At 42.0% G+C, this 14369-nt stretch overlaps 1 protein-coding gene across 2 annotated transcripts in view; it reads right to left on the bottom strand.

The window, feature by feature from the left end:
- VPS50 (VPS50 subunit of EARP/GARPII complex) overlaps positions 1-14369 on the bottom strand; it is a 215617-nt gene that overhangs the window by 45538 nt on the left and 155710 nt on the right. For both annotated transcript variants that reach the window (XM_063452255.1, XM_063452256.1), the window contains 3 exons: positions 14050-14226; positions 10801-10919; positions 7313-7419 (listed from right to left, as the gene is read on the bottom strand). In XM_063452255.1, the coding sequence (XP_063308325.1) occupies positions 7313-7419; positions 10801-10919; positions 14050-14226 (403 nt within the window). The remainder of the gene's footprint in view (positions 1-7312; positions 7420-10800; positions 10920-14049; positions 14227-14369) is intronic.

The raw sequence follows: 14369 nt of genomic DNA, 5'->3' as shown, positions 1-14369 counted from the left end.
GCAATATAAACTTGTAAATAGTCAATTTAGATATTGGTTACTGCAGTTAACAGTCTACGCTACAGGAATACAAGAAAAATAAGCAAATTCCACTTGTAAGTACATCACTTGTTTTAACCCATTTGTGATCAAAGCTTTTTTAAGTTTCAGTTTATTCATAGTCTAAGCCTTTTTTGACCCTTTTGCAGTGTGTTCTTTCCACTGTAATTCAACACTTTGTCTTTAAGTGCATTCTTACATATTATATATTGTTTTTTTTAAAGGAGAGATAGGGCTTTCTTCCAGTAGCCTATATATGCATACATATACAACACGAATACAATATTGGATAAAATGGGAAAATCGAAAATATTTTTATATAATATTAATATTGTAATAATATCTACACAAATAGAGCAACTTAGAAAAAAAAATAACTTAAAATGGATAGACTTACCACCAGACCTGGTCGTTAAACCATCTTACATAGCTAACATTTTTATTTTTGGGAGTTATAGGAAAAATATTGCAAGCAGAGAACTAGAGTTTTAAAGGAACACTCCACACACAATGGCCACCATGACCTGCTGAAATGGTTATAGTGCCAGGATGTGTTTTGCATCTGAAAGGCCTTCTTAGAAACCCATCCAGTCAAGGATTTTCTTGTATAAAAAAAATATGATCAATGTCAAAATGTTATGCCATTTCTAACAATGCACTGTTTAGTAGTATATCCACCAGGCTGTCAGTTAAGGCTTATCATCATTATGATTGGATGCAAGGGTTATCAAACAGCCTGGAATCCAATCATATAGCCAATTAGAAGCAGAAGGTTATGTTTTCATTTATAATGACAAAAAAATAGTGCATTTGGCTACACCTAGTAATAATAGTGGCATGCTATATTTATTTTCCAGCCCGAGCCTCCCAAAAAATGAATCCTCTCCCAGGAAAGCACAGAGCTGTCCATCCTCAGCAATGAAAGAAATGTTCAAAGACTGCTTTCATATCATTGCAAATGAAGGCACATCTACTGCATTAGAAATCCCAAATCCTAATATGGCTGAAATTATACCCAAGTCTTTGGCTGCAGGAATAAAATAAGTGACTGGTAAAAGTAATTTCTCAAAACAGAGTAAAAGAAGAATCTTCAGGTTATAGCTCAAATATTAGTAGTGATAAGGAATCACTATCTACCGAGGAAGAAGAATCTCTAGAACAGGGGTAGGCAACCTTCAACACTCCTGATGTTGTGGACTACATATCCCATAATGCTCCTAGAGCCATAATTCTGGAAAAGCATCAGTGGAGATGTATTCCACAACATCTGGAGAGCTGAAGGTTGCCAACCCCTGCTCTAGAATGCCCATAAAGCCTTGATGGGAAAGCCGTGGATTTTTTAATCACTCTCATAAGTGAGACGCTGCGTATCCCAGAGGACATGGGGTAATTGTAGGGAATCCGATGCATACTTTGAGGATATACACAAGAAAATAACTGCTTTTCTTGTACATTCAGCTATAGAAGATTTAGTAGAGACAGAATGGTAGATGTCAAAGAAAAATGTGCTCTTCTTTACAGGATATTTAAGTCGACCATATTCTTTTCATGCAGCAGACACTAAATTCTGCAATACAGTTCCTAAAGTGGATTCTGTGATCACCAAAGTTGCTAAGAAATCAATGGATAGTGTGGCATCGCTGAGAGACCCTATAGAGAATCGTATGGATACGAATTTAATTATGACATTTTTTCTTTAGGAGCAGTTATGCAAGCTACTATAACGTTTCCTTGTGAGTTTGGACCACAGTCTTGATCCAGATCCTGCTAATGGCTCTAGCAGCAAAGTTATAGTGGATATCACAAAGTTGGTAGCTAAAGCTAAGGAGCCATCAATGGCAGCAAGAAAAGCCTTGAGGCCAAGTACACAAAGAGCAGTTAAGTCCTCCAAGATGAACTTGAATCTGCTGCCTATCCAGGTTAACTTTTTATTTTGGAAAACTTTTGTATTGGAAAACCTTAGATAAAGCCATTTCCAAAGTATCTGAAGAGAAGAAGGTCACATCTCTTAGGACAGTGGAAGAATGAAGAGATACTCTAGGAAGAGGAGCCAGAGCCCAAACTTCCTTTTAAGTTTTTCAATCCTATAAGCCAGGAAGAAAAGGATTGAAAGGTAGAGGATGAGGGAAATCTTTCTGATGGTGGCAATACGTAGACAGAACAGGAGCCTGTATTGGAACATTTGCAAAAATCGGGACCTTGCATGTTCAGAAACTTTCTGATGTTCTCGATTTTCAAGCAACATAAACTGTACAACAGCTAGAAACCCTATCTCACTCATTTATTTAGTGTATGCTGGAGATTAAATTGCATTCCTTTCACTTTTACAAGTGCAGTGGAAATAGTCTAGAGTGGATGTAAATCGCCCTGCACTGACTTTGCACAGACACAAGCTTAATAAATGAACTCTAGTCCCTGTCAGGGTCTGTTTAACGACCGCATCCCCCCCTCCCCAGCTCCAGTATCTTCACCTAAAGCACATGAGCATTAAGATCCACCCCATACCTCCTCCCCAACTTTGCTTTGTGTTCTCAAGTATCCAAAAGTGTACAATGCCTACAGTGTCAGGTTTAATACTTTTAGTAAAACACATTTCCACCAAAAAATTGGGTGCATGCACAAAAATAACTGGGCACTATATATATATATATAGAGAGAGAGAGAGAGAGAGAGAGAGAGAGAGAGAGAAAATGTGGATGATAATTCTAACTGTGCAGTAATCACCATTGGAAGAATGGAAAGATCAGGCTGACTGCTCCATTTTCAAAGCAGTTCTGTAATTTTAGTACAGAACCCACACTGCTTGTTTAGGGACAGACTGTATTATTTTTATTTTCTCTCTCAGGCGGAATGGCAGTACAAATGGTTTGGGAAAAGCACTTGGACAAGTCGCTATCATGGGTACCACCTATAGGCCATATACTGAATCTTGTAGTTGGTTGCACTTTTACATGCTCCCAACTTGCGCCGTTACAGTCCATAATGAATGCGGCAGTGAGGCTCATCTCTTCCTGTCCGCCCGCACCTCCCATGCCTCACCCTTCTGTCAATCCCTACATTGGCTTCCTATAAAATATGGAGCTCAATTTAAAATTCTGGTTCTTGCTTTCAAATCGCAACATAATGCTGCTCCCACCTATCTATTCTCCCTTATACACAAGTATGTCCCGTCTAGGCCCTTACGATCTGCTGAAGACTTGCAAACCATGCAGGAGCAAATACAACTCCAAGAACACAACCAGGAAGATCTCAATAACAGGTGAGGCCGAAATAATAACCACATAACCGGTCTACCAGAGACAGTCACGCCGGAGATCCTTACCTCCACCTTAAGGGACGCCTTCACCAGCCTTCACCAGCCTTCACCCTGATGTACCTGTGCCAGAACTTCTCATGGGCCGAGGGCTTTGCGCGGCCCCTCTGCAGATCCAGCTCGCCCCCGCTATGTCATCATATGCCTCCACTACTTCCATATGAGTGAGGCCCTCATGCGGGCGGCACAGAATACTCTGCTCCGAATGGCGGACGCCACGGTCCAGTTCTACCAGGACCTTGCCCCTACAACCCTCTGCAAGTGACGGGAACTGAGATCCTTCACCCAAGCCCTGCAACAATGCCGCATAAGGTACACCTGGGGACACCCCGTCAAATTAATGGTGTAGCGAGACAACTGCACCTTCACGCTATTTCGGCTAGCTGAGGCCCGCCAATTTGTTGAGCAGCTGGGCCTCACTGACCTACCACTGGATCAGCCACAAAACTCGCAGGGCACCACACCTCGGCCCAGACTGTGGGAGCCTCTGCCCTCCCGCTCCAGGAGACCCCCCAAGCATAACAACACTAGAGAGCAACAGGGACACCCCATGTCACCTTGAGATTGAGAGCGGACACCCTGTGTTAAACGCAAGTATACAATTTAACCCCCAATTAAACCTAATACCCGCAGGAGCCCAAACACATCCCCCTGCAGCAACACCTTCCCCCAACTCACCAACGACGCTATACAGGCGTGCGGCCTATGCCCTAACCCCAAAAGCCACCCAGAACATGGACGCTATGCAGTCTAGGGACTTACGCCAAACCCCCTCAGAATCCATCAAATGCATTAAAGGGGAAACTGAGACTGAGAAACACCACCTTCAGCGAAACGCACATACCTGCTGTTCACGCCATCCAGGACTCTCCAACCGCATCCAACCCACTCCAGAAGCCCCAGCACAAGGTTAGAAGCAGCCGTCCCAACAGCAATATCTATTCCCAACTAAATGAACGTACTGCAAGATCAGGGCCCAAGCCAAGGCCCCAAACACCTCCCAACCATTGACGCTATACAGCCCTTTGGCTCGCTCTCTACTCATCCAGAAGACTCCCAGGCTCATAGGCCATCTGAATAGCAACAGAGGCACAAGCTATTCGGGTGGGACCATACATCACTATATTTCTGGCTCCCTAAGCAACATCGACCATTACCTTCATACACTCCATCAACAATCTCCCAAACTATTGACCAATGGGACAAGGTGAAAGAAAATATGGCCTATCCTTCCTCCTCTCCCCACTTACTCCCATTCTTCGCAACAACGGACAACACAGACAACGGACATATGGCAATCCACCGCCTCCCTCGCAATTTGTGTAACACACCTGGAGCAGGCCTACAAAATGCTCTGCAGGTGGTACCTAACACCCCAACTCCTGACATCCATGCAGGCCCTTCCCAACAACCTGTGCTGGAAACAATGTGGTGAAACAGGCACCTCCCTCCGCTGCTAGTGGAATTGCCCAAAACTTAAACCCCTATGGGGAAGCATCCAAACACTACAATCCAAACTTTTCAACAAACCATTATCCCTTGACCCCTGGGCATTACTGCTCTCCAAACCCATCGACTCAAACACCAGGGGCGAAAACAAACCCAAAAAGCCCTGCCACGAGAAGAGCTATAGGCGAACTCTGGTCCACTCCAAAAATCCCAACCACCCAAACTATCTACAATAAAATCCAAGACAGCCTAGACCTAGACAAGCACCACATCAGAGATTCCTCTAAACCCTTTCACAAAACTTGGGACCCCTGGCTGGAAGGAGACTCTACACCATTATGGTGAATCCATACTGATTACCCCTTCTTTGTGAACATAACTGTTGGGCAGAGGTCGCTGAGCGGTGACTCACCCCACCCCCCAACACCACCCCCTTCCATCCCAACCCGGGGCGCAGGGATGGGGCGCCCAAAACCAATTCAAGTTTCCCAACTCCATCCTTACACACCCCTCCTCCCAATCCTCTTCCCACTTGCATGATCAACCATATGGGATCACCCACGAGACTTGGAGTACCTACACCGGGGACAGAAGACACATCAACTGACCGCTCCAACCCTCACCTTCATCCACCCCAAACTACGACTGACATGATGAGCAACCCCAACGACCACAAGCATCGTCTCACCCACGGACACCCACAAAAAGTACACACAACTACATTACACAGAAACACATTCAGCGCGGAAATGATAGCCTTGGCTAAAGAACCACAGTTGATTCTTACCAGCAAACTACACAGACGCTACCTACCAAGGCCCCGAAGCAAACCCAACTGACAATTTTAGAGACCGAACCAATATCAATTAACCATGAACAACTAAATGATTCTAGCCACAGCAACCTACAGACATACATCACACCCCAACCGACCAACCCTACAGCCCTCGACTTTGGGCCTGAGGTGCGCCCCCGGTGGGGGTCAAGGCTTTGCCCACAAGGAAGCCTCTGCCAGGGTGACTGATGATCTACCTCAGAGACCCGTACCAAGACGTACTGTCCTTTGGTGCAACCATCAACCTTTAAAGGTCCTGGCAAACAGATGCTTTTAGAACCACTGTTGATTTCATGTAATGTTTCATTTAAAATTTTCAATCCCTCTTTGTTTATTCCTCTAAACGCATAAAACAATAAATAAAGAATGTTGAAAAAAATTGCCATTTTATTTGCAGGATTCAATGACCGTCCGTTCATAGCTCATATAACTTACTAACATTTCACTTTTTTTTTCCAAATAAATGTGCTCTACAATGTATGCACTTTCTGTTTCATCATGCGCGATCTGAAGAAAAGGCTGTAACTGCATTCTCATTGGATTCAATAATATATATTTTTTTTAACACTGCAGCTTTAAGGTAAAATTAAATTTTCCTCCCTGCAACTAAGAATCTTCATTTGAACACTGCAGCTTTAAGGCCCAATTTTACTTCCATCCCTGCAACTAAGAATCTTCATTTGAACACTGCAGCTTTAAGGTACGGTCTGGTATTCCTTCCACCTTTTTACTACATACAGTATTCATATACTATTACAATGTTACCATTTTTACTTACAGTTTACTACAGTAATATTTGTACTTGCAGTTACCTGCAGTAATTAATCATCTGGCTGATAGGATTTCATTGGCAAATATTTTAATATGTGCAACAAATGGCTAGTCTGTTCCCCCGCTTCTCCCACCAAAACCCACTCTGCTTGCCACTCCTAGGAGTAAATTCAGTTATATAAAACTGTTCCTCCTTCTTCCTCAGGCCCAATTTAACTCCCATCCCTGCCACTAAGAATCTTCATTTCTACTCCACTCAAACTTTCCCTCCTGCGCACCCTGGTTCCTTCTTACAATATAGCATGACTCCCCCAGCTGTTTGGAACCATAGCCAATCACCTCCTCATGTTATCAATCACTGCAGTCACACAATAAATTCTCTCTGCCATCACCTTCAATTTCCTCTGCTACCTCTTGTCTCATTTCACTATTTTACCTTTAGATTGTAAGCACACGGGCAGGGCCATCTACCTTTTGTATTGGTTTGTTTGTATTGTATTATTCTTCCAATTGTACAGCGCTATGAAATATGTTGGTGCATTATAAATACCAGTGATAAATACAAAATTATAAATGTGACAAAGTCATTTATTTAATTAGAATCCCATATTCACTCATAACGGGAGATCAGACAATAGCACAAACACCAATTAGAGATCAGAAAAACATGAACATAGACAGACATGAAAGCATGGGTAACATGTCTTTTCCTCTCGTTTTAATTCCATATTCATTGTTAATAGCATTTGCAATGAAAGGATAAAGTGATTTCACATTTCAATTAAAATTATAACACAAGTTTACTAAAAGAAGTTTGTAACCTTTCTCTTAGAACATTTCCGAGCTAGTGGGCTAAAATATCAAAAAGTCATTGTACAAGATAATTAATCAGTAAGACAACTTACCAACAAGTCGTATGACATTCAGTGTAGTGTTTGTCAAGATTGGGGCATTTGCTTTGTTCAGACTGTAATCTGATCTCTTTCGGCTACGCAGAGTTTCTCGAGAAACACTTAAGAAAAATACATAAAAGTTTAATTGGCAACGAGTTCTCAAGGAAAACTTGCATAAACTTGATAATAAGGCAAGACGTACACTTTAGTTTTAGCTTTTATATCTGACTATAAATGCCATATAAAGTGCCACTGGCAAACTATATGTTAAATTAATATTGTACTGATTACCATGGGCTAAGACTAGTAAAGTCAGGGCTAACGGTCATGCTGGCCATGATTGAAAACGCATGTTACACAATGCTCAGGTAGCCTAGTACTCTGAATAACATATGACATATACATACCTCCTGGCATTCAAAGTCACTCAAGAGCGACATTCTGTTTTAGGAAATGTGTTTGGAGGTGGGGGCAATGGTTATGAATATTAAAATCTGAGATAACTTAATGGTCAGACAATTGCGGTTTATATAGATTAAGATGCAACTCGTCCCAGATCTGTTGGGAGAGTGTCAATTTAATTCTACTGCCCCTTTGCTCCAGTTTATGCCTCTGGTAACCCTCTAATGGGAGAGACCAAAGGAAAGCACTGATCAGAATAGGACATTCTGTGCTCTTTATGACTTTACAAAACCACTCTCTGCTCAGCTTTCCTGCCAGTAGCTCACTTGTGACTGACAATCCCCACATAATGCAGGGTGTGACGATGACAAGCTCTCTTACAGTCATGGCCCTTTTCCATTTATTAGGGGACAAAAGTCCGGATGAATAATTTAGTACAAGACTGAGCTATCAAATTCATTTCTGAACACATTAACTATTATCATAAGGTTTATTTCTGTTGAACTCTTTGTAACACTTGCACACACCAAACTTTAAACATGGAGGTCAAAAGAGAGGTTAACTCCCCTAAAGACACACAACTGGGAGATATGCGTATAGTTCACAACCAAGGCTAGCAGTCACTGGTTTAATAATACCGTTCAATATAATGATCTGGTTCCTGTGAGAAGATAGATTCCTTACAGGAAGAAAATGCTGCTCCACAAACTCTCACTTTCATCTGAGAGCTCTGTGATATGCAGCAACTGCTGTCAGAGCCCGTCATCTCAGTGTTTAAAAACGTAGGAGGATAAAAGCAGGAAAACAACACAGGAACTTAAACTATTTATTACATGGAAAGCAACATCCTCACTAGCAGATTAAACATACACATTTTAAGGGCAGAAAAATACTAGAGACAGTACAGTAATATACATACATCATAAAATACCAATAATGCACAATAAATATACAAACATTACAGTAAACTACCTCTGTCTTAAACATGACTACAGTCATTTATATAGAGTCTAGGTCAGGGATAGACAACCTTTGGCACTCCAGATGTTGTTGACTACATCTCCTATAATGGTCTAACAGCCATAATGCTGGCAAAGCATCAGGGGTGATGTAGTCCACAACATTTGGCGTGCCAAAGATTGTCTACCCTTGGTCTAGGTGCAGATATGCGGATAAGTACTTGTGCGCCTGGTGTTCCCATACTCGCCAATACAGTAATAAATGCCATATAAAAATTAATTTAGGGACAAAATAAACAGTGAACGGGTTAACTCCAACTAAAAAAACGGGACTTCAACTTTGTTTGCTCTGTTTATCAACAAAATAGATTAATTTTATCGGAACACAGACGGACGCTCAGTAGATGTATAAATTCTCTACTGTTCCCTAGCAGCAGAGCAAGTACAAATGCAAATAGCAGGTTTCTTTAACGCCAAATGTCCTAAGAGTACTAGAATGTTCATCAATCAATCCACGCCATATAAACCTCGTATTAACTTGCAGGAGTTTAAAAACGCTCTCTTTTCTGTTAGAAGATAAGTATTGATTTATTGATGTTACTGAATGTTGATTTTCAGTTTTAAAATCCTTAATTAGCGATCGCTTTAATTTATTTATCGGTTTTAATTTGTGTTTGTGTTTGTGTTTCCAACTCGTTTTATACTTAAAATATGTGTTATCAATATAAAAGATTTTAGATTTATGATACTTACATGTTGCTTCTTACTAACATATCTATTATTTGAAAAAAAAATTTAAATTCTAATTCATTTTAAACATGCATCTCTTAATGCATTCTTTATTGTTTGAAGAATTATTTGCAAAGAATTATTTGAGTTTAATGCCTTTTTATATCTCAGTTTACTGTGATCTTGAGTGATGCAAAGGACTCTTATTTCCTTTGCGCAGAGCCAACGGAGGGTTTTTCAAACTGTTCACTGTATGTTCTTTTGTAGGTTGCTTACTAGGGGTGAATTTCTACTTGCCAGGGTTAAACTTTCACTTGCCACATTTCACTGTGCCACAGCCCACACACCTCTTGATCCACTTCTGAATGCTGTGGCAAGGAGGAAGAGGTCCCTATATGCATAGGAGCTGAAGCAGACATCAGCACTTATCACCAACAGAGCTCCAGAGACATGACACACCATAAAAGGAGCAGCCATATTAAGGTATGCTCCACCTCAGGTAGATCTTGCTTTCTGATTTATATTTATAGGGGGAGGAAATGGGGATCAGGGAGTATGTCCCAGCATGCCCTCACACCACCTGCTGTATTGTGGGAGCTGTAGTCTCCCAGCATGCACTATAGAGCTATTAACTTCCCAGAGTACCGTAGCACAGAATCAGAAGTGTGTTGTTCTCCAAAGAAGTCACCTCTATTATATCAAAGTTGTTCTATTTGATGTTTAAAATATTGATTTCTAAATTCTGGGCTCAAAAAATAGGGGTCACCTTATAGGTGGAAAAATAATGCATGTTTCACTGAATGCGGATTAAAAGAGGCAAGGCTGGAATGCAATCAGTAGACGAGGTTGTTTCGAATAATTTTACTCAAAATAAGTGGTATTTCTCATCGCTCTCCTTACCTTTTAACTCCAATGACAGTTGATATCATCATAATGCAATTGCTTAAACATCTTATTTTAAAATGTAATTACCTATTCAATGAATAGCTGCAGGGTTGTACGGAACTGGCATAAAGTTATTAGACAGCGGACAGCGTTGTAAACAGTGACACTTAATTTTTAGATGGTTAAGAGTACAACATAGAATGTTGACTATTGCACAGGTATAAAATATACACCAAGCACATCATGGATAATAGTGCTTCTTCTAGAGATTGGCTGATCGGGCTTGAAATAGTCATCGACCATTAAAGGCTTCCTTTTCCACACAGTGCTAATGTAAATGTAAAATAGATTGAACACTGTCCCGATCACAGTGGAGTTTTACAGCTATCAGTAAAACAGTAGTTGACAGATGCTTAGATCATCATCAAAGAAGATAGGAAACAGTCATAAAACAGCCACAAAAGAAAAGTAGTACATGCAAATAATAAACAAGAAGTTTAAACTACACCTAGCACTTAATGCTACCTTTTAGTTGGTACATCTCCTGTCTGCTCGTCAACGTAATCCCTCTTCAGCTCCTCTGGAACATCACTGTCACTGTCATATTCCTGATAAGCACTTTTCTCTAACTCATCAGATTCATACTGAGAAAAAAAAAAAAAGTGGAGACATTACAATTGTTTCCTTTTATTACACAAGTATCTCAGTCCTATTTGTGGCAGTATATCACTAAAGGGAAAAAAAAAAAAAAAAAAGATTTGCAGTTCACAAGTCTGGCTTAAAAAAACGTCCTCATTACACACACATTAAAACCAGCGCCTCCAGCTATAAATTATGGACATTTCCGCGTCTTCATGTCATTATCATCCTGATAATGTCTTTCACACATTCAGTCTATTTAACTGGTGAAGGGCATCTGTGAAAATCCAAAGTTGGTGCAGCATTCAATAAATACTCAAGCAATATTCTAAAGGGAAAGTAGACATTACACGATGTTTGTTATATTGGCCATTAGATTGCACTCTTTACGATTATCACGTACATAGAATTTATGACAACCTTTGTTTAAAGGGACGCTATAGTTACCAGAACCCGTACAGATTAATGCAGTGGTTCTGGTGTCTATAGTATGTTCCTGCAGGCTTTTCAAGGCAACCATTGCTTTTGTCACCTGAACAACTTTAGCTTAATGAAGCAGTTTTGGTGTATAGAATATGCCCCTGCAGCCTCACTGCTCAATCCTCTGCCATTTAGGAGGTAAAACTCTTTGTTTATGAACCCTAGTCACACCTCCCTGCATGTGACTTGCACAGCCTTCCATAAACACTTCCTGTTAAGAGAGCCCTATTTAGGCTTTCTTTATTGCAAGTTCTGTTTAATTAAGATTTTCTTATCCCCTGCTATGTTAATAGCTTGCTAGACCCTGCAAGTCTCCTGTATGTGATTAAAGTTCAATTTAGAGATTGATATACAATTATTTAAGGTAAATTACATCTGTTTGAAAGTGAAACCAGTTTTTTTTTCATGCAGGCTCTGTCAATCATAGCCAGGGGAGGTGTGGCTAGGGCTGCATAAACAGAAACAAAGTGATTTAACTCCTAAATGACAGTGAATTGAGCAGTGAAATTGCAGGGGAATGATCTATACACTAAAACTGCTTTATTTAGCTAAAGTAATTTAGGGGACTATAGTGTTCCTTTAAAGCAGTGTTCCCCAAACCCCGGGCCGCGGACCGGTACCGGTCCGTGGATCAAACGGTACCGGGCCGCCCAGGGGTGTGCGAGCCTGCCGGCTAATGCAGGGCTGGCATTGACCAAGTGCCAGCCCTGCAATGTGCCTGCGGACCGGAGGGGAGATCAGAGATCTCCCTCCGCGGTCCGCAGGCACGGTGCTGGCAGCCGGCAGGGGAGGGAGAGAGGACCCAGGAGCTCTTACCTGCAGCTCCTCCGGGTCCTCCTCTCGCGAGATTTGGAGCGTTGCCGCGGTAACCACGGCAACGCTCCAAATCTCGCGAGAGTGAACTCTAGCCCTGTAACTGGGCTAGAGTTCATCTCACCACCACCGGACCACCAGGGAATCCCCACCGGACCACCAGGGACTAAGAAATGTCCCCCCTCCTCCCAGTAAAGGTAAGAAGGGAGGGGGGACATCAATATATTATATTTAATTAAATAAATAAAAAAAGCCTCCCTACCCTCCTTACTCCCCATACACACACTGCCCCCATACACACACAGCCCTACACACACTGCCCCACAAACACTGCCCCATACACACACTACACACACTGCCCCATACACACACTACACACACAGCCCTACACACACTGCCCCATACACACACTACACACACAGCCCCACAAACACTGCCCCATACACACACTGCCCCACAAACACTGCCCCATACACACACTACACACACTGCCCCCATACACACACTACACACACTGCCCCCAAACACTGCCCCATACACACACTACACACACAGCCCCACAAACACTGCCCCATACACACACTGCCCCACAAACACTGCCCCATACACACACTGCCCCATACACACACTACACACACTGCCCTACAAACACTGCCCCATAAACACTGCCCCATACACACACTGCCCCCATACACACACTACACACACTGCCCCCATACACACACTACACACCCAGCCCCACAAACACTGCCCCATACACACACTACACACACTGCCCCACAAACACTGCCCCATACACACACTACACACACTGCCCCGCAAACACTGCCCCCATACACACACTACACACACTGCCCCATACACACACTACACACACTGCCCCACAAACACTCCCCCATACACACACTACACACACTGCCCCCATACACACACTACACACACTGCCCCCATACACACACTGCTCCCAAACACTGCCCCATACACACACTGCAAACACTGCCCCCATACACACACTACACACACTGCCCCCAAACACTGCCCCATACACACACTACACACACTGCCCCGCAAACACTGCCCCCCATACACACACACTGCAACTCTCACACACACTGCCACCCTCACATACACACTGCACCGCTCACACACACATACACACAATTTTGAGTCTATGTCTTTATGTGACTGTGTTTGTGATTTTCTGACTATGTATGTGTCTGCGTGTTTTTTTAATATATGTGACTGTTTTTTTTTTGTCTTATTAAATCAAAACAAGTGGGCCACGGAAAAATTATCAAATGTTTACCGGTCCGCGGCGATAAAAAGGTTGGGGAGCACTGCTTTAAAGTATTTGCATAACTCTTTCTAGTGATTCCAGTGTGCATTCTCTATTTGATATATTTTATGATTGAAGATCTCAGCCATGGATGTGGGGCCATCCCCTCCTCCTCCATTCCCTCACTCTCTTACTATCCCTTTGCCAGCTCAGAGCATGGGTATGCACTCTGAGCTGGATGAATGGTTCAAATAAAGGCTTCTCTATGGGAGACCTACGACTGAACATCTGACGTCAGACGGCTGCATGCCAAGAAGCGCCAGAAGCTTTGCTCGGCGCTGGATTAAGGTAAGCAAAACGTTATTTTAAAACACTTTTGGAGCGTTTCTTTTGGAAAGGGGGACCTAAAGAATAATGTCCTGAAGGCATTATTCTTATCAAAACAAATGGGTTGGAGAAACTGTTTGAAAGCGTATGCATGCTATAATTTCACGTAAAAGTACAGATCACAGAGCTGACACAAATGTACTGATTTTTGTATCTTCAAATTGGGAAAATACAATTACCCCATTGGCCGCCAGAACATCCTCGGTCTCATCATCTTTCATTGTGGCTTGAATCTCAAAAGGATTTCCTCCATTGTTGTACTGTTCAAATAAGCTCAATGCTTCCGTTTCCACTGAAGACGCTTGCTTACTGGGTGACATTGATGGAGATCGGGACTGTCCCAAACATTTAAATTCCTTTTGTTTGTAGAGTGGAGGAAAATGAAAATATCAGTGACATCCACAACTTAAATATTTCCATGTATAAAATAAACAATGACAGGTAGTAATTAATAATCTTGAGGTTATACATAAAATTTAATTATTTTTCTCACTTGATA

The sequence above is a fragment of the Pelobates fuscus genome, chromosome 4 (genome assembly GCF_036172605.1).
Source record: "Pelobates fuscus isolate aPelFus1 chromosome 4, aPelFus1.pri, whole genome shotgun sequence".
NCBI classification, from domain to species: Eukaryota; Metazoa; Chordata; class Amphibia; order Anura; family Pelobatidae; genus Pelobates; species Pelobates fuscus.
The sequence above is the reverse complement of the archived record's forward strand: the minus strand, read 5'-3'. Positions and strand labels throughout refer to the sequence as shown.